At 41.9% G+C, this 25,914-nt stretch overlaps 1 protein-coding gene across 1 annotated transcript in view; it reads left to right on the top strand.

The window, feature by feature from the left end:
* The first annotated feature begins 10,376 nt into the window (after positions 1-10,376).
* ZNF207 (zinc finger protein 207) overlaps positions 10,377-25,914 on the top strand; it is an 821,234-nt gene continuing 805,696 nt past the window's right edge. The window contains exon 1 of the mRNA XM_044070823.1: positions 10,377-10,571. Within this exon, the coding sequence (XP_043926758.1) occupies positions 10,377-10,571 (195 nt within the window). The remainder of the gene's footprint in view (positions 10,572-25,914) is intronic.

The following is a 25,914-nucleotide window of genomic DNA, read 5'->3' as shown; positions in this document are numbered from 1 at the left end:
CTCTACTGGTATGTCTGCTACTATATTTCATTCTGTTTTCTAACCTATCATGCTGACTACAGGCATATCAGTGTACTACAGGTCTTAGGTTTGATTGACTTAAATATTAGATGTTCTTCATTCTACATTGCTGCAGTCCTAACTATTGGGTAGTCCGCTGTCCAGTCGGCCCGAATACCAAAGTATATGGCTGACGTCGGTCAGGGCGCATTAGACTGACGTCAGTACGTCAGGGTACTAATGCGCATGACCGACGTCATATCCTCAGTCTTTTTTGCCGCATGGTCCGATGCAGAAGCAATTTTGCGAGTGCAGGTTGGCGTTCTGAAAGTTTCTGAAGTCAGAGTTTCAGACCGAATCAGAGTTGGCTAAGTACCCCGTTGGGGAATATTTTGTTTTTTTTCTTGCCTCAGTATTTAACCGGATGTCAGAAAAAGTGAATAACTGTATTTCTTGTGGGAAACAGATACCTCATAGGGATTACCATACTTTGTGTATACCTTGTTTAGGGCCTGAGCACGACGTTGTTGGATGCGCTCTTGTGCTAGATTTAACAAACGCACTATTAAGAGAAGGTTAGACTGTGCCAGGTTAGTTTTTGGGAAGCGTTGTAATTATAAAATGCCGTCGGATGCTCCGGCGCCGCTTCGACCAAAAGCGCCAAGGACAAAGCAGCAAAGCCTAGAGTGGAAGAACCGACAGTCCCAGGCGTCGGTTCTTTAGAAAACTCAGTGGAGCCGGAGGTTCTGCCAGGAGTTTCTTTGGAGTCTCAGGGAGAGACTTTACTGTTACAGGATGTATCCTCTCAGGAAGTAGGCCAGGCTGAGGGGGCTTCTCAGGTGGCTGTTCTTCCCTCTCTTCCTAAGGTGGTTAGAGCCTCCCCTTCTGTTTCCAAGGCTTCTTTGAGAGGCAGGCCAAGTTTAGCTTCAGTGGGGGTTTCTCCTAGTGCTTCAGGGTCTTTGCCTAAGAAACATATGCTTAAAATGGCAGAGGATTTGATTACTATGATTAGAGGTTCTATGCCCCCCCCTGATAAGAGGCCTAGGGTGGAAACTGAGTTTGAGAGTTTTGAGCAATGTTTGGAGGCTTCTGAGTCTTGACTGAAGACTTGCAGGAGTATCCTCCTTATTCTGATTCTGATGTGGATGATTCTACTCCTTCAGCTTCTCCTCCTGAGGATTTTTCATTTTCAGAGACTCTGCATTCCATGAGGGAGCATTTTAAATGGGAAGGTCAAGATTTCTCTGATTCCAGGAAGAGGCTTAGGGAATTCTTGTTTTTACCCCAGCATAGGCCTTTAGCTATACCTCCTGTTCTGAATGTGGTGGAAGATGTTTTGCAGAGGCTTCCCTGAATCCTGATTCTTTGCCTCCTGCCCCAGTTAAACCGGATAGGTACTATAGGGTGCCTGAAGCTCATAAGTATCTTTTTAAGAGTCCTAGGGCAGACCCGGAAACTGTCTCTCAGGGGCCTAAAGGTGTGAAGGCCTCTGTTGTTAAAAATCCTGTTCCTCCTGATAAAGAGGCAAGGGCTTTGGATAGATGGGGAAAGAAAGTGTATACTTCTTCCACTTTAGCCATGAGGGCGTTGAATTGTCAGTTTCACATGTTAAAATATCAGAATTATCTCCTTTCACAATTGAAATCTAAGGTGGATGCTCTGGCAGAAGGTATTGAGTGTAAAGAGTTGCAGGATTTAGTTCATGTGTCTGAACAGGTGGGTAAACATTCCTTGCAGTGTGGTTTTGATGCTGTGCAGGCCTCCTCGAGGGTGGCTGCCACTGGTTCTGTTCTTCGAGGCACGCCTGGTTGAGAGATCAGAATTTAGCTGAGCATGTTAAAACAAGGATTTTGGATGCTCCTTTACAGTCTGATGTGTTGTTTGGTTCACCTGTGGAAGCAGTTTTAAAGAAAATGGAGGACAAGGCTAAGTCTATGCAAACTGTTAAGGATTTTTTGCAGGTGCAGCCTCCGAAGTTTAGTAGAAATTGGCCTACTAAGGGATTGACTTATCCTGCTTATGATTCCCAGTCTAGGGGTAGGTCTAGACGTGGTAGGGGCAGAGCTCAAGGTTCTTTTAGGCCTAGGACAGGAGTTCCCCTGCTCAGACTTCTGGTGAGGGCAGGGGTCAGTCCTTTCGTAAGCAGACCCAATGACCTGCCTTTTCAGCTGCCAGTACATTCTCGCCTGGCAGCACCTTTGGGAGGAAGGCTGTCTCTTTTCAAAGAAAATTGGGATTTAATTACCCAAGACAGATGGGTTCTGGATATCATTCACCACGGTTACAGGTTTTATTTCCATACCTTGCCTCCTTTCAAAGGCATGCCAGACATTCCTCCTCTACAAAGAACAGAGGCTCACAAGCAAATTTCTCTGTTGCTCCAAATAGGGGCCATTCAGCCAGTTCCTGTGCCAGAAAGGCAAAGAATATAAGACCCCCACGTAGAGCTCCTACTCCTGCTTGGGATCTCAATTTTGTGTTGGAGAAACTTACTCTACAACCTTTTGAGCCTGCGGCTACTGCTGAATTGAAATACTTGTCATGGAAGACTGCTTTTTTGTTGGCCATTACTTCTGCAAGAAGGGTTTCTGAGTTGCAGGCCCTTATGGCGGTAGAGCCTTTTTTGATTTTTCATAAGGATAGGGTATCTTTACGTACTAATCCTTCCTTTATGCCTAAGGTGGTTTCTAGTGTGGCTTTAAACCAAACTATTCATTTGCCTACTTTTTATGCAGATCCCCAAAATAAAGGGAAAAGATTTTGCACACTTTAGATGTACACAGGCAATTGCGTTATTATTTGAGCAGGACTAAGGATTTTAGGCAGTCTCAGCAGTTGTTTGTTTCTTTTGCTTTGAGTTCGCAGGGCAAGCCTGTGTCAAAACAAACTATTTCTAGGTGGATTGGGTTTTGCATTGCATTTTGTTATTCCCATCATGGCAAGGAGATTCCAGCTGGGATTAGGCCTCATTCCACTAGGGCTACTGCCACTTCAACAGCATTTCTAAGGGGTGGCAACTAAGGATATTTTGGAGGCAGCTACTTGAGAGTTCAGTGCATACTTTCTCTAAGCATTATCACCTTCCTCTCTACTCTAAGTCTAGGGCTGGTTTTGCCACAGCTATTTTGCAAGGCATGTTGTCAGTTCCTGCTTCCTTATGATTTGCCAGCCTCCCTTACCTCTGCTTTGGGATTCTACCCAATAGTTAGGACTGCAGCAATGTGGAATGAAGAACATAGTACAGTTTTGTACCTACCATAAATGTAGATGTTCGAGGATCCACATTGCTGCAGTCAATTTACCTCCCTCCTTCCCCTCTGTGTTTAGGGGTGGTTGTGTAGGTGAGGTTATATTCTGGTAATTTTGTATATATTGTACATATTTTTGGTGCAGGTATGTTTGGAGTTTTTGGTTTTGGCCTTATCTTTTCAGGGTCTTCTGACATCTTGGGCAAGAAAAGACTGAGGATATGACGTCGGTCATGCGCATTAGTACCCTGACGTACTGACGTCAGTCTAATGCGCCCTGACCGACGTCAGCCATATACTTTGGTATTCGGGCCGACTGGACAGCGGACTACCCAATAGTTAGGACTGCAGCAATGTGGATCCTCTAACATCTACATTTATGGTAGGTACAAAACTGTACTTTTCTGACTTCCTACCCTACAGAACTAATATCCAAATGACCTGATGTAGAAAGTCTGTCTGTGTAGGCCGGGGGGGGGGGTTACCCATAAGGATCATTCAGAGGCCTTAGCACAGCCTTTGATGGTGGTTGTCTACACCTGTCCTGCTGTCTGAGAATGTTATTGGGTATGTGACCATCCCTGACTGGCATGTGTGTGTCATATGGACACAAATGTGGCCCAGCACATTTCCTGCAGTGGGTTTTTGTCATCATGTGTAGTACAAACTACTATGGTGATACCAGTATTTGTTACAGATCTCATGCTGCTACTATAGGTGTCTAATACCTGCTGGCATCCCATTCAGCCACCAGATTCCCTTCATGCTCACATCAATACCATAGATACAGGTAACAACACATACTACTCCATTTGGCAATTGGTAAGGTGAGTGACTTACCTTGTGGGTGTGCCAGTATTGAGGATGGTGCTGGGGGGCTGCCTATGTCGGATGCACATAGTACACTCACCAAACGTGGTTGGGCACAGGTGTTTGGCATCACTTTTAATGTTTCTGTGCTTCAGAGAAAGGTGTCATTCCCTGGGTGCCTCCTGTGTCAGTGTATGTGCTATGTGTTGCCTCTTTGCCATATACCAGGGCATATTGAGCACACCTCGTTCTTCCTACTGGGGCAGGCTCATGTTGTTCCTCCTCTAAGTCACTCTGTGGCTGTGCAGGCCTTGGCAGTGGTGGTGGGGGGGATGTGTGACCCTGCCCCGTGCTGTTCCTGCTGAAGCTGTTTCCACAGGATCATACTGTGTAGCATGGCACATAAGATGACAATTTGAGTACAAGGCTCCACCGGATGTATACAGGTTTGCATCGCAAACACACGCTCTATTATAATTATGGTCAGTATGTAAGCCTCATTATGGAGTTCTTGTACGGGTGTCTGTGCATTTCTGATGGGTGTCATCAGCCACGGCTCCAGTGCATAACCAGCATCCCCCAGTAGGTGACCGTACGAGATGTCCCCTTTGGCAAATCTCTGGTACAGCTGCATCAGATGCCAGATATGATAATCGTGATACCTTCCATTACATGTTACCTGTTTCCATTACAGACATAAGTGCCAAACCAGGGATGAATTAGTGGTTTCCCATCCAATTGTCTCAAACTCTGTAAATCTTGTAAACAGCTTTTGACTTTTACTGTGTGAATTTGTTAAAATGTATCTGCACGATATTTTTACACTATGGGCAATAGTGCTCATGCTTTCTATTATTGATATGTACTGTTATTTTTATTCGACTGCTATCTGTACTGTAATGTGTTTCATGGAGCTATTCTTCCCGGGCCTCCACTGAAAATGGGTTCTCTGTGGACAGTCTACTTCACCAGGAATCTAACTGGAAATAAAGAAATTGTACAAGTTGCTCATGAATTGGCTTAGGGAGGAACTCTGCTTCACATGGATGGGGAGCCTGATCCATAGATGGAGTAGTCTCTGGGATACATACCTATATCTGCAGCAGGTCCTATTTATATCACAGGCAAGCTTTAAGTGTTTAGAACATGTAATTCTGGTGCTGCGTATGTTGTGGATATGCAGGAGATTCATCAGAGTGGTGTCTGACAATGCCCTGTAGGCCAGTCATAGATCTCCCCTATAAAAGCCTGTATGAGACATAATACAGGGCAAGGGCCTTGTCTTCCAGAAACTCTAAAGTGATGACTCGTGTATTTGAGCTCTTCATCATAAATGTGATCTGCATGTAAATCCATGATGATTGGAAATGCTAAGTAATGACATAGATTTGATTTTCTGAATAGTTCCTTCAGAGAATCATTTATATTCATAAGGGCAGTATTGAAAACCTGCCCTTATTTTGGGTTAGTGGCTTATGTAGATTTCTGAAACTACTAGGTTGAGAGGTATCACCATAATTGGGCCTTTAGAGAATAACTCAAACCAGTAGGACCCACCACAGCAATAATCTGAAAGGGACATATCTGTGTGCCTTGTAATTCTGTACTTTGCTGCCTAAAATGTCTGTGACATTCTGGTTCTGTTCTCTTTCTTACGCATTTGCAACAGTAAGACTAATCATTCTAAAATGAATAATATGTACATAGGAATTAACTGTTCGGACAAATAGGCAAAAACTATGCAACTAAGCAGTCACTTCAGGAATGATTCGGCAACAAAAAAAGATTGACATATGCAGTATGACCACGGTGCTAGTCTGGACATGTATTTAAAAAGAACCTCAATGAGCAGTTAGATCTGTAAGTGAACATCATTCCAGACTGGAGATTATAAAAGAAAACCAGTGTATTTATTACTTTTAGCAGAAAACACACGCAGCTAGGGTAGTGTGTAATTTATATAGTTACTTATGTATGTATGTGTTTATGCATGTATTTGGCATTTGTTGACTGTGGAAGTATGACTGGGTGGAAGCCCATGTACAGGGGATGCCCAGGGAGAAAAGGTTCAGAGTCAGTTTAATTGTTTTCACATACAAGGAAGTAAATAGAATAATGGCTAGTACATAAATTGTACATATACTACATGAAACCTAGTAGCATATTAATTACAGAGATTAGACCATATACATGAGACTACAGATCTTAACCAAAATACGATTCAGATCAGTATGATTCTGCTTGATAGTCACTTAATTTTTTGTGTATTCAAAAGTAGTTAGTACACATTTTATAGTGAAGAGTTGAGAGGAGGGCATTTTTAGGAGAGGGAAAGTAAGAGGTAGAAATGTTATGTGTTTATTAATAAAGTGAGGAGCATGGAGAGGGAAGAAGCAAAAAGGAGAAACAGAAGTTAGGGTCTGTATAGTGATAACAGCACTGTGAGGTATAGATAAAGAGTTAAGAAATGTTCAATTTGGTAAAATAGTGCAGCAAGACAGTATCAGAGAATTGTGGCACATAAGTTGTTTTATTTAAAAATTAAGGATCTATTTGATTAACCTGGTGAAGGACATGAGCAAATACATGTATTTTTACATAGCTGCTGAAAGTAATGAAGAAGATATAGAGCAGTGTTTGCATGCCAAATGAAAGTATAAACCTTTTAATTATAATGAAAAAACAACAGTAAGCCTTATAAGCAAAACTTATCTACATTTCAAAGAGAAGTTTCCCTGTCAGTATGGGCTGTAAATAAAAGCAGCACACACAGGAAACTGTTAGGCTTTCTGGAAGTGAGATTTACCCATCCCCCAGGGTACTGAAACCTGAGCTCAAGCAGTCAGAGCTGCCTGAATGTAAATGTTAGGATCACATGACTTGACATCTAAACAAAAACAAAGACAGTAGCAGAAAATCTTGACACTCTTCCTTTAAGAATTGAAGTGGGCCTGTATGAAACTGGATCCGATGGATCTTTACCCTCTTTAGGTAGTTACAACTGCCTTCTTCCTGGATACTGGTACTCCTCCTCTTAACATACTGTTAAACAAAACCTTGCTTATCTTTCAGTTTTTTTTCCCTCCTGACTTCCAAACGTCCACAGGAATACCATCTATTCCTGGAGACTTTCTTGTAGATTGGTTATACATAGTATTTTCTTTCTCATCCCTTCCTATCCTCATAGTTAGTAATTGAGCCTCGTCTCCCTCTAACTTTGGCATATTTAATTCTTCTATAAACATTTCCATTTGTACCTTTTCTTGATTTCCGTATTTCCCTGCTTTAATACAAATTTTCATAACATTTCTGAAATATTTCTAATACTTCTACAGGGTCTCGTTATCTTCCTTGATATAGGCTCCCTAAGCTTGGTGACTGCCCTTTCCGCTTTTTGTTGCCTGAGTTGTTGTGCTGCAAGTTTTTGTGCAATTGGTTATATTACTGTTAGTAGTCTTATTAGGGTGTATGTATTCTGTATTTCAATATTAGTTTGGTTATTTTGAAGGTGTGTGTTTTTGAAAGCCTATTTTAAACGTACTGTAAGTAGCTAGCAGTTCTATAGATGTCGAATTAATAGACAAAAGCGCACAACTGTTTATTTTATGGTAACTTGTAAGTGTTTTACCAAGTTTTTCAGTGGAATTAAAAGGAACTTGTGTGCGTGGAAGCCTCTTGCCGTGTACTGAGTTTATTTGGGATTGTGGATTTGTATTCGATACCTGGGTTCGTTGGTTCTTTTACGGGGTAATTTACATAACTTCAGCCAGTCATGCTAGCACAGATAAGAATGTCCAATATCCTCACAGCTTCTTTGACTGTGGAGGTAACTTCTTCTTCTCCTTTCGGCTTTTCCCGGTTAGGGGTCGCCACAGCGGATCATCTGTCCGCACACAGGATTGGCAGTGAAGTTTTACAGTGTCGAGTTGCCAGCCCGGCGCCCAACCTTCCATAGAAGGCACTTTGATGTGACTGTGGAGGTAACACACTGGTTAAACATTAAATTGCTGTCCAGTTTTGGCCCCAAATGTTTAATAGCTGTATCTTTGTCATTTTTAATGCTTAGGTATTCTGTTGTGGAGTAGTAAGGGTGAGATGAGCAGTTTCTGTGATCAGTCTTTAATCAGTTGCTGCTGCTACCTCCTCAGAGAATGAATGTTCAAAAGACAAGATGATCTCTTATTAAAGCCATGCTGTTATTTACCTAACAGAAGAAGGGCCCTATATCATTCTGGATAAGTTTCACTATGGTTCTTTTTCTTGATGGTATTGTATGAAATACTTGTTATGCTGAAAGGTTTAAAATTGTTTTATTTATAATGATATTCTCCTTTTTGTGAGTTGGTGCCACAACAGCATACCACTTTGGATTAGTGAGTGTCCACATGCTAACAGTTTATCATGGCTTGTTTTTAATCTAGCTTTCCTTGATTAACTGGAAGAAACTACCATGTTTGTTTTGGTCACATAGAACTTATGTTTTTAATTTTAACTTATGGCAATAGTTTTCTCTCCATGACATTGACATTTTATTGCTTGTTGAAGCTTGCACATTTGCTGTGTCCTTTGACTGGGGGTTCAGCTTGCTAATATTGTGATTACTGAGAAGGGTTTTGTCGGACTTGTCTGTATATTTGGGACTTGACCAATGTACATTTATAAATGCAGAGTTAGAAATTTTTTTTTGTAATTGTCTGATTTATGGTAGAGTTTGATTTTACTCTTAAGTTACTGGGTATGGTATCATGATCTGTAATTGCAGTGAGTGTCACAAAAAGTGAAAACTACAGTCAGTAGTAGTTGTATTATTTGTTCCAGACACTTTTTTTTCCTTGTTTGAGTATATTGATTTATTGTTTTGAGAAGTTAACCCCCCCCCCCAATAAGGGCTGGAAATGATGATGCTATGTGAGTGTCATGTTGTATGGCAGATATTTCCTTTAAAATTTTGCTCTGTGCCACTTCTGTTTTAATTGCTGTATAAACAGTTTCTAATTGATAACTTGGTATCTTTCATTTAAATTTGCTGTCACAAAGCACCTGTCACTGTTTGAATCTGCAGCAGTAAATGAAGGTATCTTGGGTGTTGTGGTATGAATTTTACTTATTTAAGTCCCATTTCATTAATGTTTTGTATTTGCATTTATATGCTTTGTGATCTTGGGCAGCAGATATGGTCTTCAAATGTTGTACAACATTCATAAGGCAATAATAAAATCTCCCACATCTAGGGATCTAAATCTCTCCTAAAACCTCGACAGAATGGTTTGGAGGGATAGGTGCATCTTGCAGAGGATCGATCCACTGCTGTGGAACAGACTCCCACCATTCAAATAAAACAAAGTTCACCCATGTCCTTATTCAAGTAACTTAAATATGTGGTCAGCCATGGGATCCAAAGGGCCAATCTGTAACCAAATGGGATAGGTTATTTTGAGCACAAAAGAGAAGTTAACTATGCTTAACATGGCCCGCAAGAGCAGCTAGTCTAGTACTTGCCTAGGCACCTATAAGTAACTATTTTTGTATGTTAATTTAGTCTGCAGGGTAGTAGATCACGATTTGCTAGTGCTTCTGTTGAAATTCTGAAGGTTGAGGTTTTGATCTTCAGAAGAAAATGACTGCATGTGCAAATAGGGGACACAGTTCTGAGGCTGTGAAACCTGTTTATTTTTCCCCATACTCCTTCAAGATCTCAAAGTAAGTAGCAGACTGGGAATGCAGGTGAGCAAAGCCCCTGCAAACATGGTTTATTGGTATTACTGCAAAATTGGGCAAGGGCATTTACTGTGTTTCTTGAAGCATTGCACCTTATTGTGTGAAATGAGTTTCATCAACTATTCATCCCATACTTCTGATAAGCTAGTTTGCAGACAAACACTTTATTATTTGCTCAAAATTGGAATTAAAAATGAATGGATTTCTGTTGAAATTGTAGAACAGTTTAGTCTAAAACTTATTTATTTTGCATTCTTCTTGCACATCCCTTTTGTGCCTACACATGGCAGGTCTGGGTGGCAGTGAATTATCCTAATGGTAATTGGTATCACTTTTCACTATTGAGTCTGTCCTACACAGATATGTTCTCAACATTGACATGAAAGTTTTAAATTAATGGTGAGCCTCAATTTGGAGCATACGGGCATTCTGGGACATGATTACATGCTAGTACTCCTAAAAGTATGCAAGACAAAAAGCCACAGTGTTTGTGCCCCTGAATGTTGCTTGATTGATTTTATTTATGTATGTATGCATGTATTTATTTAGAGGGCTCTTGCTTCACTGAAGTCTGTGCTTCATGATTTGTATTGTGCAGTTATGGTTATGCATGTGTGCCTGTGTATACATACAACTGTGTTGCTGCTTTTCCTTAACATTTACTTTAGGTACTGCAACAGGGATTTTGATGATGAAAAAATTCTTATACAGCATCAGAAAGCAAAACACTTCAAATGTCATATATGTCACAAGAAATTGTACACGGGACCTGGTTTGGCAATTCATTGTATGCAGGTAGGTATTTGCATTTATCTGTACTTTGTTTTTAATTTGTTGAAAGTTGACATTTTCTGTCATTGTATATGCATTTATAGTTTGTTCTGCATTGTTAATGGCTCCTGCATCTCTGTGAACATGGTCTGTTAATTTCTTTGCTTTGTGGTGGTTATTTTGGTTACACATTGTAAGGTGTCTTCTTTTCTTTACAGGACTGAAACTTCCTGTATTGTTGTCAGGAAAGGTCTAGAACTTGATATTAAGGTGGTTTATTCCAGAGTCTCACTTGTAGTGCTGGGAGACTGCCTACTAAAATTTTTAGATCAGTCTCAAAGAATAAAGGAAGAAAACTTCATTTATATACTTTTTGTTATTAATTTCATGCATACATAACTTTGACATGCATTGATATTTTAAAAGTAATGTTGTTTGGAACTTTTCTCATCCCTCGTGCTTCTCACTTACAGCTTCACATGAATACCTGCGTATGCAGAATTTACTACTCTTCAGCTTTGAAACATTCAGTACCAGTTTACACTGTTTCGCATACAGCCTTGCAGAGACTTGTCCCCCAGCCTGAAAAGGCCAGAGCATACTGCTGATTAATCTGGTTTCCACAGATACCTGGGACATTTTTATTAACTTTTTGACACTAGACTCATCTAACATAACGTGACGCAACATCCCTCAACTCCTTCAGCACTTACTTTGTCTTCAGTTATGTCAGTACACTACAGTTTGCTAAAATAAAGAATGCAGTTGTAAGACACTTGAAAATGTAAGGCTACTACTTGCATATCTATTTTTCAGCTTTCCTTTGACATAAATATATAAGCATTTTATTTGATTAATTTGTGAAGAAACTACAAGCTAGTATGTGTTTTGCGCAGAATAATCATGAGACATTTTTCTGTAACATGACTAAGCATTGTAATTCTTTGAGACAAAGTGACTTTTTTACCTCTTGCTCAGTCATAAGGGAAGGTTGGACCAGAGACATCTGCTTCCCCTCCTATCGGGACCAAGCGACTTTTATTATAGGACTTGTATCCAGATCTCTGCCTACTAGTCCATCGTCCTAAACAAAACATCTGGAGTTGAACTGTATCCAGATCTCTGCCTACTAGGGTGTCCATCGTCCTAAACAAAGTAAATAATACCTATACATCTGCTTTTTATTATAGGACTCCTGGCCCTACTGGCGGAGTTGAACTGTATCCAGATCTCTACCTGACATTAAGGGTGTCCATCGTCCTAAACAAAGTAAATAATACCTATGTATGTAAAAGCTATTATTACCCAATAATCTGTTACTGCGTACCTAGCCTTCCAACCCGTCCTAGACTACCAGCAGCCATCACCAGTCCCTATCTTATGATCTACACCCTCCTTCCTTTAGTGCCCTTGAACACTCATCTCTATCACTATCTCTCCCTCTCACTCTATTGAGCCCTTGCTCTTTACTCAGCTCCTTCTAATATACCTCCTCCTCTCTACACCAGCCTACCTTCCTCCTTATAAACACTGTCCATTGAATATCTGTTTTGTAACACACTACTCATACTATCCCTGTCTTACATACCTGTTTCTTCCACCTGGCTGATTGTTTTTCTCAGCATTCTTCTACTCCTTTGGCTCATCCCGCTCCTCCCTGCCCCCAAATCCCACCGCCCCTGGAACCTCTACATTTATCCCCACTAAACCCCTCCCAACATACTCTAGTCCAATCACTGACCACCCACTAATATTACTATCTCCACCTCCCTCCACAACATACTTCAACTTACCATACTCTACTAATTAACAGAACATGCCCCATATACACCACCCATTCCTTCTACTATCCACATTAGCAACTCTCTTTGCCACCTATAACTTAACCTACTATGAGCATCCTCTTCTCCACATGTAGCATTCCAAACAAACACACACAAATTAACCATCCAAACACACACACTATATATCTTTGTGCCACATACTATAACTCTTATCTGGAACCAAAATACCATCGTCTCTCTCATATTAAATATCTAATTCTCTTTCACTCTAGGCACATCAACTTCTATGACCCCTCACCCAATCTAATTTCTTCATTGAGAGATGGTGACATACACCTAACCCTGGCCCTGTAACCCTCACTACTCCCAGTAATTCCCAACAGACAAAATCCAAGACTTCTACAGAACTTAAACTCCAAATCACTCTCTATAGCTCATCTCAATATCATTTGTAACAAAATCCCTAACCTCCACGCCCTACTAGAAGTCCACAAATATGACATCCTCTGCCTTTCTGAAACCTGGCTTAAATCCACTATAAAAGACAATGAAATTATTCCACCAGGCTATAACATCCTTAGACAAGACCGCACTAGAAAAAGGAGGCGGAGTAGCCATTCTATACAAAACTGGACTAGAAATAAGTAAAACCAGCTATACCCCTCCAGATAACACTAACATAGACATTATAATAGCCAAACTATCCTCAATCCACATAAAGCAATTAATATCATCTCCCCAGGCAACAACCCTCCAGTATTAGAAAGCCTACTGAACTGGTTCTCAACAACTCTCCTCAAGAAACTATACTATTAGGTGACTTTAACATTGACTGGAACACATGTAAACAAACCTATCCAACTACCCACATCAACCTATATGGTTTCCATCAAACCATAAATTCTACAACTAGAACTAATAAAACCAGCAATAAAGAAACCATACTTGACTGGATCCTAATAAACAATCCCCACCAAAAATACACTTCAGGAACACTACCAGATGACCTTAGTGACCACTCACTAACATACATAATTAGACACAAAACTATTCTAGCCAAACCACCTCTCATCCGTTTTGTCGTAACACAAAAATCTTTGATCCCCTTCAGTTTCAAAATGAACTAAGCCTAGTCAACTGGTCTCCTTTGCAAACCCTGCCATTAGATGGCGCTGTTAACCACTTCAACCACACCTTCCTTACCATTCTTGATCAGCATGCCCCATACGCATGAAATCTAGAACTGCAAAATGGCTTTCAACAAACACTAAACAACTTATGATTAGTAGAAACAAAGCCTGGACTAAATGGCGAACCACTAGAAACTCACTTGACCACCTTAATTACAAACAAAAAAGAAACCTGACTAAACTAGCCATCCTACAAGATAAAAAGGATTTTACATCCAGCTACAAAATTCCTCCCAACACCAGCCAAAGAAATTCTGGAACACAATAAACTCACTACTATCCCTGGCAAAATAGAAACTCCTAGCCCAATAGGCTCCCACCCTGACTTAAACACTGCTAATGCCTTTAATAACTTCTTCACCTCTACAATACTCAATCTAGCTAGCCAGCAAAACCCTGACCCTCTTTACTAGACACCTCTAACTGTACCCCACCACCATTTCATCTCAAACCTATACCCACATCATATATACTAAAAACTTAAACCTTCCACTCCCTCAGCCGACAAAATCCCAGCAGAATATCTCCAGCTTGGAGCTAAAGCAGTTGCATATCCAATCTCTTTACTAATTAACAGAACCATTAAAGAAAGTACCATACCTTCACTCTGGAAAATCTCCCACATCATCCCACTCTTCAAAGGTGGGGATTCCTTTGAATACTCAAACTACCGCCCTATTGCACTTCTTTCTCCCATTGCAAAAATAATGGAGAAGTGTATCCATAAACAACTACTCAATCACCTCCTTCAAAATAATCTGCTAGCTAACTGCCAACATGGATTTCGTCCCTACCATAGCACCACCACAGCCTTACTATCCTTTATTGAATCCATTAATCACAACCGAAACAACAATCTACCTTCATCAGCCTTCTTTGTAGACCTATCTAAAGCTGGTGAACCACCAACTACTCCTGCACCGACTTAAATCCATCTCTCTCGATAGTATTGCACTTAACTGGTTTACTTCCTACCTTGAGAATAGGAAACAAGCAGTGCTATGGAACAATAATCTTTCAGAGCTCCTACCATCCTCCTAGGGGTTCCTCAGGGCTCCATCCTAGGTCCCCTTCTATTTTCCATCTTTATCAATGACCTACACCATGTCACCCCCCTATCTACTTGCATTCAATACTGATGATACTACCATCATTTGTTCTGCCTCCAACCAAGATGACTTACACCTCCTTACCCAAAAACTTTTTCAACCATAGAACAATGGTTCTCTAATCATTGTTTACTTCTAAACCCTAAGAAAACTAAACTGCTTTTCTTCAAACCTACACACCAATCCCCTATTAACTTTTCTCTTACATCAAACAATGGTACCATTATCTCCCCAGATGAAACGACCAAACTCCTTGGCATAACTATTGACAACCAACTCAAATTTGACTCACATATCAAGTCAACCATAAAACAACTAATAGAAAACTAGGTTCACTGTATAGAATCAAATCCTTCCTTACTTCTGAGGCAAGAACTACCATAGCCAGCCCTATTTACACAAACCTAACTAAATAAAACATCAATAAACTTACATGAGTCTATAATAACATTGCCAGATTTGCCACATCCTCCCATATAAAACACACCACTGCAAAACCTCTGCCATCTTGGATGGCTAGTCACCTTATTCTATACTACCAGCTCTCTATAGCCCAGAAAGCCCTGCACCACCCTGTCAACACTCCTATGCTCTCCACCCTTATCCAGCCCTATAACAACCTAAAACCAAATTCTAATTCAAACCTCTCAATCAAGAAATGCTGCAGGAGAATCTATGTTCTCCAACTCAATTAAAATGGAACCTACTTCCTCCCAACCTAACATCCCAAACCTCCATCTCTATATTTAAAACTAAACTAAAACACTACCTAACCAACCACTGGCCCCAGCTGATTATCATGGCTCCCATCTCCTATACACATATCTTTCTTTTTCCTATTTTATTCTTTTAACAATACCTGTACTACTAAGACATGCCCTCTTTATCTTGTTTAATAACCAACTTCTACTATATTACTCTATCCATTCTGTTACTCTATCTACAACACTATTATACAAATGTCCTAAGTTCTGTGTTTGCTTGTATATCCATTACACTGTGTACTTTTTCTCCATGCCTATTCCTAAATATTCTGTAACAGACTATCAGTTATGGGTGAATATGTGTTTGTATTTGACAATTTACTGTTAATTATCATGTAGTAGATAGTAGAGCTTTTCCTTGCCTATTCCTAAATATTCTGTATCATACTGTCAGTCATGTGTGAATATGTGTATGTATTTGACAATTTACTGTTAATTATCATGTAGTAGATAGTCTCGGGCCTCCACTGAAAATGGACATGTATCCAGCTGGACCAGCCCGGTTAACAAATGTAAAATAAAATAAATAAATAAATAAATTTTTTAGTAAGTAAAAAAAAAAAGCTAGGATTCGTATGTATGTTGTTTGCAAAGCAGCACAGTGCATCCCACATACTTTGCAGCCCTGTCCTGATTCATAGTCCAAAGGAGGTTACCCAATAGTGCAGCTCTGCACTGCCAGGCAGTTAATCTTGGTGCCACACACAGAATGCCTAGGCTCATGATGCCCATAAGCAACTCTGTATGCTGCTTGGGTAGGAAACTTGTGTAGTACAGATGCCATACTGTACAAAGTACCATCAAATGCATTGCAAAAAAAAAATGTGTATTTGTACAATGCTGGGTTGTTGCGTGTACCTGTAGTTCCAGTTGAAGGGATCTCTGCAGGGTTAACCAGGAAGCTTGGTCTTCTACAGATTGCTAGTCCAGGTTAAATACTAGAGAATGTATATATGTGGAAGGGTGTGTGTCTGTGTCTGTGTGGGCGTGTGTGTGAGTGGAAGTGTGTCTGGGCATGAGTGCCTGTTGCAAGTATTATGTTTTTGTGTTGCAGAGGTGGTGGTGGACTGTCTGATGTAACTTGTGGGGTGCGTATGTATGCATGTACATGTGAGCTTTGTCTGTTCTGGGTTTATGCCTGTATGCATGCTTTTGGTCTATGCCAGTAGACTGGCTGGATAAAACTGAGCCCTGTACTACTTGGCCTTCCCTTTTCAAAAGTGCATGAATGATGTACTGAATGACAGTTGTTTGTGGTTATTTTTATGAAAGTGTGTCTGGCGTGTGTGTGTCTACTAGAACCTGTGCTGTTTTGTAGTGAAGATTGTAGTGGCACCGAACTGAAGAGTGCAAAGTAGCTCATTTGAGCTATTTATAGTCCTGTCATTTAATGAGAAACTGCAGTTGATGTCAAATCATCACAACAATGCATGTTGTTATGGTGTGCCTTTCTGTATAAATTCAGGCCAGTTGTAGGCCAGTATGCATACTAAAAACCATTCCTGATGATTTCTTACTAATTGTAATTTTTTTTTTTTTATTCTTTGGCAGAATATTTTGCATGTGTTTCCTATTTCCATCACTTGTATGCCAGCCGTCCTTCAGATGAGACATTAGACCAAAGTCCTGTCACCCTGAGTTAGTGGGAACTCAGCTGGTTTAAAAAAATCTCAGAATACTAAAAAGTAAGAGAATATAAAAATTTTCCCAAATGTCCTGGCCAGATTGTGTGCAGCCAGTATGAAAACTGTCTCTGGTCTGCCCTGAAAGTAGGCTGTGCCTAGATGGATCAGAGTGATCAGTCACAATAACAAGTAATAGTAAAGCTTGGAGAGTAGGTCTGCCCAAAGCATGAAACAGTGCCTATGTCAGCCTCACTTGTAGTTTGTATTTTCTTACTTAAGAATGTTTTCCAGAGTCCAAACTTTGCCCCTTAAATTTCCATTAGAGTCAACTGCTTTTGTGGAAAATTATGTGGCCTAACAGCCTTATGAAATAATGTATGTGGAGACTGACTTGAAGGAGGGAAGAAAAAGCGCTGGAGATTTTGGGTTTTCTTAAATTTCAACAGTTTGTAATGGGAAATTACTAAGCTCTAAAAGAAATAAAACACCCATTTCCTGTGAGTGTAGCTATTGTTTGAGGGAATTTTTTAAACCATGGTACGGCAAATTACCCTTTGGTAAATTATGAACTGGGCTAGTTCTGATTTTTTATTTATTTTTTTTTTTTTTAAGTTGTGAATGTATCACTAGCTGTTTGCCGAGACTGCTGGATCCTAGGACAGTTAAATTGTGAAGTATTTTTTATAAATGTTGGTAATAATATGACTGACTACCCTGCAGAAGCCAGCACTTCGGCAAGCTTAGTGCTGAACAAGTAAACAAGGGGTTGATTGTTGCCTAATTTTGGAGGTGTCTGTGGTTAAATACCGAGTGCCTTGTGGTAGAGGATGGGGATGATCATCTCCTGGGATTCTTCTCTCTGTCTCTCTCTCTCTCTCGTCTTTGTTTTTTGGGGTCACCGTCCGCTAATGATTGGCAGTAGAGTTTTACGTGCTGGCTTGCCGGGCCTAACGCACAACCTTCAACGAAGGAACGCCCGTTCACGAATGTCGCCACACAGAAGACACTCTAACTGAGAATCGAACGGGCAGCGTCTAACTGTGAGGCGACAACGCTTTGCATAATTAATACAGATGCAAGTCTGGCCAATTTTTACCTTTGGACTTAATGTAGCCGTCAGGCCAACTACACATAGTGATCACAAGGTCAAGACTTTGTGTTCATCATATGGTGCTCTCCAGATACTTTTGTAAAACAGAATATTGTGAACCTCTTACTGAAATGACAAAACAGTTTTTATATGTAACTGCTGCCGGTCTTAGTCTTTCAGCTTTTCCCGATTAGGCGTCGCTACAGCAGAACTCCGGTCCGCTAATGATTGGCAGTGGATTTTTACAGTGCCGAGTTGCCAGCCCGACGCCTAGCCTTCAAAGAAGGCACACCCACTCATGCAAGCACCTACCTGCATGTCTTTAGACATCACTCTACCACGGGGAGGACATGCAGACTCCACACAGAAGGCGCTTCAGACTAGAATCGAACGGGAGAACCTCTTGCTGTGAGGCAACAACGCTAACCACTGCACCACCGCGGCCACGTGTGCTGCCAGTACAAATCACTAAATTGCACGTGGGCTTTCCCTTTAAAGGAGAACCACTCCCACAGACTCAAAAAACATGTTTATTTCATCATGGTTTGCTGTTTCCTACATTTTAACACCAACACCACTCTGGGACTATTTACAGGTTTTTAAATATTTTTATACATGGTTTCCGAGTCCAACCACATGGGGTGTGGCATCTTGAAATAATTCTGATTGTTTAGTCTGTCCCATAATGCAGTGCTTGGCTCTAAATTATGTCATGTATGCCTATTTCTTCCTGAAGCTCCTGTCATTGCATTGATTTTACGTGCATACACTCTTGTCTTTCAGTCAGTTAGTTTTAAGTAGCATTTCATGCCATTCAGTGACTACTTAAAACACAAACTGTGCAAATGCCACAGAACAGACTTTCAAAGTGTTTTTTACTGCTGCTGCTTTTTAGAATGGACAAACTGCAGGCAGTGCTTTGTGAAGCCTGAAGTGTACTACTTTGACTCTGCTTCCATCCCCCTTCATACCCAAGTTCCCTAGCTGTCAATGTGCTAAGGGTAATTTCAGCTGTTACCACCTGTGATTGACAACCCACAGCAGGAGACTTGACTCATGTACTGTATCCTTGTTCTAGCCTTTACTTTCTGTATGGGTAGGGAATGGATCAGGCAGCTGTGACATCACAGCATGGTTGGGCTTTTAGGAAGGTCGTGGAAATGTCAGTGTGGGGAAGGAACTGGCCAGAACTGTCTTCATAGGTGTTAATGACATCAATGAATTGGAAACTGCAGCAAGCTTTGTCAGGGCGGGACAAAAGTTTTTTGAAAGTGAAACCACCACAGTACAGTAAGGTACTGTTCTAGTGGAGAAAAACACCACAGTACAGTAAGGTACTGTTCTAGTGGAGAAAAACACCACAGTACAGTAAGGTACTGTTCTAGTGGAGAAAAACAATCTATTTAAAATAATTTGCATGCTGTATTGTTGTGTATTCATAGCAAGGACAGTAAATGGAGAGAAAAAGGACAGAGAAGTTGAGCATTTAATAACAAAATCCCATTGTTGTCCTTTAACTTCCACATCTGTAAAATCATAGAATGTATAAATGTAACTACTGTTTTGTGTATAAATGTAAAATGGATATTACCGAGTCACTTTCCTGGTAAACAAAGACTAATAAATCACTGTTCTTCAAATTTTGCATAGCAGGCTCTGTCTTCTGTGGACACCAAGAACTCCAGTGCTAGAAGTCCTCATCAAGATCTCGATGAAGTACAAGGTATCTTTCTCATGAGAACCAGCCTTCTCTGGTCTCATGCCCTGTTACCATAGGTATATCTGCTGTAGGTTGGGGGTACTACTTGAAGTAGATGTTCAAAAGACACTTTTTTGATCCAGGAGGCCAAAGTGCATGTCCTAAAAGTGAGGGCTGTCCAGCATGCATTTCAGGTTTTTCGTGATCCCTTCTCATCCATTCCTATAGCTATCTGTTCTCACTAAGTGGAAGGGGAGTAGTATGTAATCAGAATCATTATGTTGGGAACCACAAAAGGAGGGGGGGTATCAATATTCGTCAAAGATACCCACACCTTCAGGTTGGTGGCACAGCACGAAGCATCAGAGACTATCCATGTGCAACTAACAGTGGGTAAAACTGGCTTCCAGTTTAGAGCCTGCTACAGACCACCCTCCCAAACCCAGGAACCCCACTCGGCCTTCCTGAGAACACTGGAAAATATGAAGGTCTCTCCAAACACCATTATATTGGGCGACTTCAACTACCCAAACATAGACTGGGAGCATTACTCTAGCTCCAACACCCTAGCCCAAAGGTTTCTAGAATTTATAAACTCAAATGCTATGGAACAACTTGTTACCACTCCCACAAGAGGGGAAAACATACTGGACCTGATCATCACCAACATGGGGACTCTATGCTCCAGACCAGAAGTGTATCCCTCACTGGTAAGATCAGACCATAAACTAATCTCACTGGATATTCACATCCCAACCCCACCCCCTGCCCAGAAAACCACAGTGAAAAACTTCTCTAAAGCAAATTTCACACTCCTCAAAACCGAGGTGGAATCCTTCAAAGCTCCCGGGCCTGTGGAAAATATGGCCCAGACCGCAGAATCCTTTATAAACGCATTCTATGAGCACCTTCAGGAATGCATGGATCATGCAATCCCAAATAAAACCAAGACCCAATCCTCCAAAGGCAGACGTCCTGTCTGGTGGACCCCAGCCATAAACAAACTGTACAATAGAAGGAGGAAGCTACTACATGATAGAGCAAAATCCCAAAAAGGGAAGGCATCTCTGATCAGTATTAGCAAAAAACTGCGGGTACTCATAAAATCGTCTAAGGCCAGCTTCGAGAGAAAAATTGCACAGGACACTAAGGATAATCACAAGGCTTTCTTTAGTTACGTTAGGAACCTGGGTGTGAATTGCCAGATATGCTCAGAATTAGTCCAAAATGACAAAAAATACACCGAACCCACAGACATTGCCAACATCCTAGCTGACAGGTTTAGTGCAAACCCCCCCCCCTCCTCTCCCCACCAAAAGGGCAAATATCTATCCCAGCAGAGTGCTGCCCCCTGACATCTCAGATGCTCAGTTAAGAGCCGCCCTCTCCAAAGCAAAAAAACACAGCATCAGTGGGACCAGACGGTGTCCCGGACTGCGTCGTACATGAACTCCAAGAAGAGCTAAACCCAAACATAAAACTACTGTTCAATCTCAGCCTTACTACAGGATATGTACCCAAAGAGTGGCGTACAGCAACAGTGGTCCCTCTCCACAAAGGTGGTGCCTCAACGGAGCCTGGAAACTATCGCCCCATAAGCCTGACTAGCTTGGTCTGCAAAGCTATGGAAAGGATCATCATGGACCTCATAAATAAAGATATTGGAGACCTACAGACACTGGATCCTACCCAGTTCGGCTTTTAAGGGCAGATCCTGCTTCTTAAACCTGGTAGATTTCTTTAAAACAGTCACCAAGGCCATTGACGAGGGGAAGATCGTTAATACAGCCTACCTGGACCTCGCAAAAGCCTTCGATACAATACCCCACTCGGGCATTATAGATAAGCTCACCAGCTTAAATATAAACCCCTATGTCACTAGATGGGTTGCAAACTGGCTCAGGGACAGAACCCACATGGTTAGAATTGCTGGAGCCATGTCAGACTCCAAACCAGTTACAAGTGGCGTCCCACAAGCCTCAGTCCTGGGACCTCTCCTGTTCAGTATATATTTCTCGGAGGTACAGGCCAACACGGAAGGACTGTGGCTGACCAAGTTCGCAGATGACTGCAAACTGGGCACCATAATCGACTCTCCAGCCAACACAAGCATCCTCCAAAAGGGCCTCATAGAAACAGACAACTGGTGCCAGAGCCATGGCCTCAAGCTAAAGGCCAAAAAGTGTATAGTCTTCCCCTTTGGCAAAAACAAAGTGCCCACAAATTACCACATAGGTGGTAATCCATTAAGTACAGAAGTAGTAATTAGGGACCTGGGGACCCAAGTTGATAGCAGTCTCTCATTTGATAACCACGTGGCCAAAGTGGTTAGAAGAACATTTTATATAACCCACCTAATCATGAAGGGATTCACATCTAGATCAGGGGAGGTCATCGTGCTTCTTTACTCATCCCTCATCAGGCTCATAATTGAGTACAATGCCCCTTTTGGGATGTACCTTACCAGACACCTGCAGCAACTGTAAAGACCCCAAAAGTACCTCACCAAGAGGATCAAAGGGCTCAAACAGATGCCATATGCTGCCTGGTTAAAGAAACTCCACCTCTACTCAGTGGCATACCGACTGCTCAGAGGCGATCTGTGCCTGACGTATAAAGCCATGTCCAACCCGGAATTAATGGACATGCTGCACCTCAGAAAATCCGAATCCCATCGAGCTACGCGCTCGAGAGACTTGAACCTCAGCACTGAAATAAATAGGACATGCTGGAGGGACAGATTCATAACCAAGAGGCTCCCTTCACTCTGGAATAAAATCCCAGTCCAGGTTAGGCAGAGTCCCTCATTTCCTCTCTTCAAGAGGAATCTTGATGAGTGGATGGGAGATCGTAGGTTTACCCCGGGTATCACTTCTGTGTCACTGTTAGACAGAGGCACAGTATACTAACCTCGAAAAAGGGCATAGCAAAATTAATTTAAAATGGGTGGCGAAAGCCAAACACACTCTGGCTAGGCTTATAAATGCCCTAGGGCAGATAGCCTAGTATGAACCTATGAACCATTAAGGGTATAGGAATGGGCCTTTCTAACATTTTCTTCCTTGTTGCTTTTTAATCTCAACATCCCAGGTCAAGTCTACTAAGTCCCGTGTATATTTGTTCAGTTTACTGTCTGCTGATGGCCCGTAAATAGTCTGTGTCAGTTAGTGGCATGGACCCTATTCTTTTCTTTTATTCCCCCTTTTGTAGAACATTATATAGATGCCCTCCCATTGCCTCTTATTTCCAAAATTCTAGACTAGTTCATGTCTGCCAATGTCATCCTAGTAGCTCCATTTTATCCTTCAGAAGTGTGGATGTTCATCGTGCATACAGCTGCAGTTATAACAGATGGGTTATCCTGCCGTCAGGCGGGTCCTCGGTCGGCCGAATTCCAAAGTCTAGGTCTGGCATCGGTTGTTGTCGCTTCTTCCCTGACGTCAGTGCGGCAGGGATATAAAAGAGGCAGCCGACGCCATTTTCTTCAGTCTTTCTTGCTGCACGGTGCCCAAAGCAGAAGCAGTTCGCAAGTGCCGGTCGGCCAGCTCCTGAGATTTACGAAAGTATTTCAGCCAAAGTCTTCTTGAAAGCTAAGTACCCCATTGGGGAAACTTTTCTTGCCTCAGACCGATGTCAGACAAAGTTAATAATTGCATTTCATGTGGGAAGCAAATACCACATAAGGATTTCCACTCTTTCTGTATACCTTGCTTAGGCCCAGACCACGACGTCTCGGCCTGCCATTTTTGTGCCAGATTCAATAAGCGCACTATTAAGCGTCGGGCGGAGTTCGCCCTTCACTTTTTTGGCAAAAAAATTTAATTATATTATGTCGTCGGATACTCAGACTCCAGTTTTGAGCAAAAAACGTAAAGATAAGGACCGACATACGAGGTCTGCACTATTTACTGAAACCACGCTAAGGCCGACTACCGGTTCTCCGGTACTCAGCGAGGCACCTACGCAGCCCCTGAGTACCGATGACAATGCATTACCGGTGTCTTCAGTACCTGAGGTCGCAGGCTCTTCTGTCCCCATTCCTACTACAGATCCCGACGTCACTCCTGGCGGGGAAACTCAGAATTTAGACAGGCCTGCCATTTCTCAAGGGGTCTTCAGGCTTTCTTCCTTCTCCATTAAAGCCTTCACTAAATCTAAAGCAGCCATGAAAACCAAAAAAACAGGTTCCTCAGACCCCCTCTCAAGGCACCATGCCTAAAAAACAGATGCTTAAAATGGTTGAGGATTTGATTCCTCTTATTAGGGGTTCTCAACCCCCCTCTGACAAAAGGCCCAGATTAGAGGAAGACTACCCTTCCTCAGATCAAGCTTCTATTACCTCAGAACTATCTGAGGACCAGGATTATGCCTATTCTCCATTCGAAGACTCTGATGCAGAGGAGTCTATTCCCTCGGTCTATCCCCCTGAGGACTTCTCTTTTGGGGAAACCCTGTATACATTGAGGGAACACTTTCACTGGGAAGGCCAAGATTACTCAAATTCCAAGAAAAGGCTCAGGGAATTTCTTCTGCTCCCCCAGCATAGGCCTTTGGCTATCCCTCCTGTTTTCGATATATTGGATGATGTGTACATAGAAGCCAGCCTTAATCCTGATTCTTTGCCTCCAGCTCCTGTTAAACCAGACCGGTATTACCGGGTTCCTGACTCTCACCAGTTCCTATATAAAAGCCATACTGCTCACTCAGAAACAATTTCACAGGGTCCCAAGGGAATTAAGGCCTCTACTGCTAAAAATCCATTACCTTCAGAGAGAGATTCCAGAGCTTTAAAAAGGTGGGGGAAAAAAGCGTACACCTCGGCCACTTTAACCATGAGGGCATTAAACTTTCAGTTCCATATGTTAAAGTATCAACAGTTTTTGATATCTCAGCTGAAAAGCAAGATGACACAACCAGAACAACCAGATTTAAAAGAGTTGCAGGATTTGTTGCATGGTGCAGAGCAAGTGGGTAAACATACCTTGCAGTGTGGTTTTGATGCTTTAGAGGCCTCATGCTGTTACGGGGCCTGTTATACGCAGGCATGCTTGGCTCAAAGAGCAAACCTTACCAGATCATGTCAAAGCTAAATTATTAGATGCACCTCTTCAAAAAGATGTATTGTTTGGTGTTAAAGCTGAGGAGGTGCTAAAGAAAATGGAGGAAAAAGCGAAATCAATGCAAACAGTGGAAGATTTCCTGCAGGTACAGCCTCCACGTTTCAGCAGAAACTGGCCTTCAAAAAATTGGTCCTTTCCAGCCACGGACAGACCTCAATGGGGCAGATACAGGCGCCCAAGGGGCAGAGGGCAACCTCAAGGATCTTTCAGAGCCAGACAGTGGCAAGCACCAACCCCAAGAGGTGGAGAAGATAGATCACAGTCTTTCAGAAAACAGACACAATGACTTCCCTCTACACCTGCCAAGCAAAGCTTTAATGGCAGCACCTTTGGGCGGAAAACTGACATTATTCTCAAAAAATTGGCTTATTGTTACAAAAGACAAATGGATTCTGGACATTATAGACAGAGGCTACAGGTTCCACTTTCACACCCTTCCAAAAATGAGAGGCATGCCAAACCTGCCACAAAATCAAAGGGCAGAGGCACAAAAACAAGTTTCAGCTCTCATGGACATGAAAGCAATTCTGGCTTAAGGACAGAACCCACAGGGTTAGAGTTGCTGGCGCTATGTCAGACTCCAAGCCGGTCACAAGTGGTGTCCCACAGGGCTCGGTCCTTGGCCCCCTATTGTTCGGCATCTACTTCTCAGAAGTACAGGCCAACATGGGAGGACTTTGGCTGACAAAGTTTGCAGACGACTGCAAACTGGGCGCCATAGTGGAAAGTGCATCGGACACGGATATCCTTCAGAAGGGACTCACGGAAACAGATAGCTGGTGCCAGAGCCATGGCCTGAAGTTAAACGCCAAAAAATGTATAGTCATACCCTTCGGGAAAAACAAGGTAACCCCAAGCTACCATATAGGTGGCAATCCACTAAGCACAGAAGAGGTTATCAGGGACTTGGGGACCCAGGTTGACAGTGGCCTTTCTTTTGACACACGCATTGCTAAAGTGGTTAGAAAGACCTTCTACATTGCCCA

This window comes from Protopterus annectens, chromosome 4.part1 (genome assembly GCF_019279795.1).
Source record: "Protopterus annectens isolate FY-2018-M chromosome 4.part1, PAN1.0, whole genome shotgun sequence".
Lineage (NCBI taxonomy): Eukaryota > Metazoa > Chordata > Ceratodontiformes > Protopteridae > Protopterus > Protopterus annectens.
Note: the sequence above shows the minus strand (reverse complement) of the source record. Positions and strands in the feature narration are given on the sequence as shown.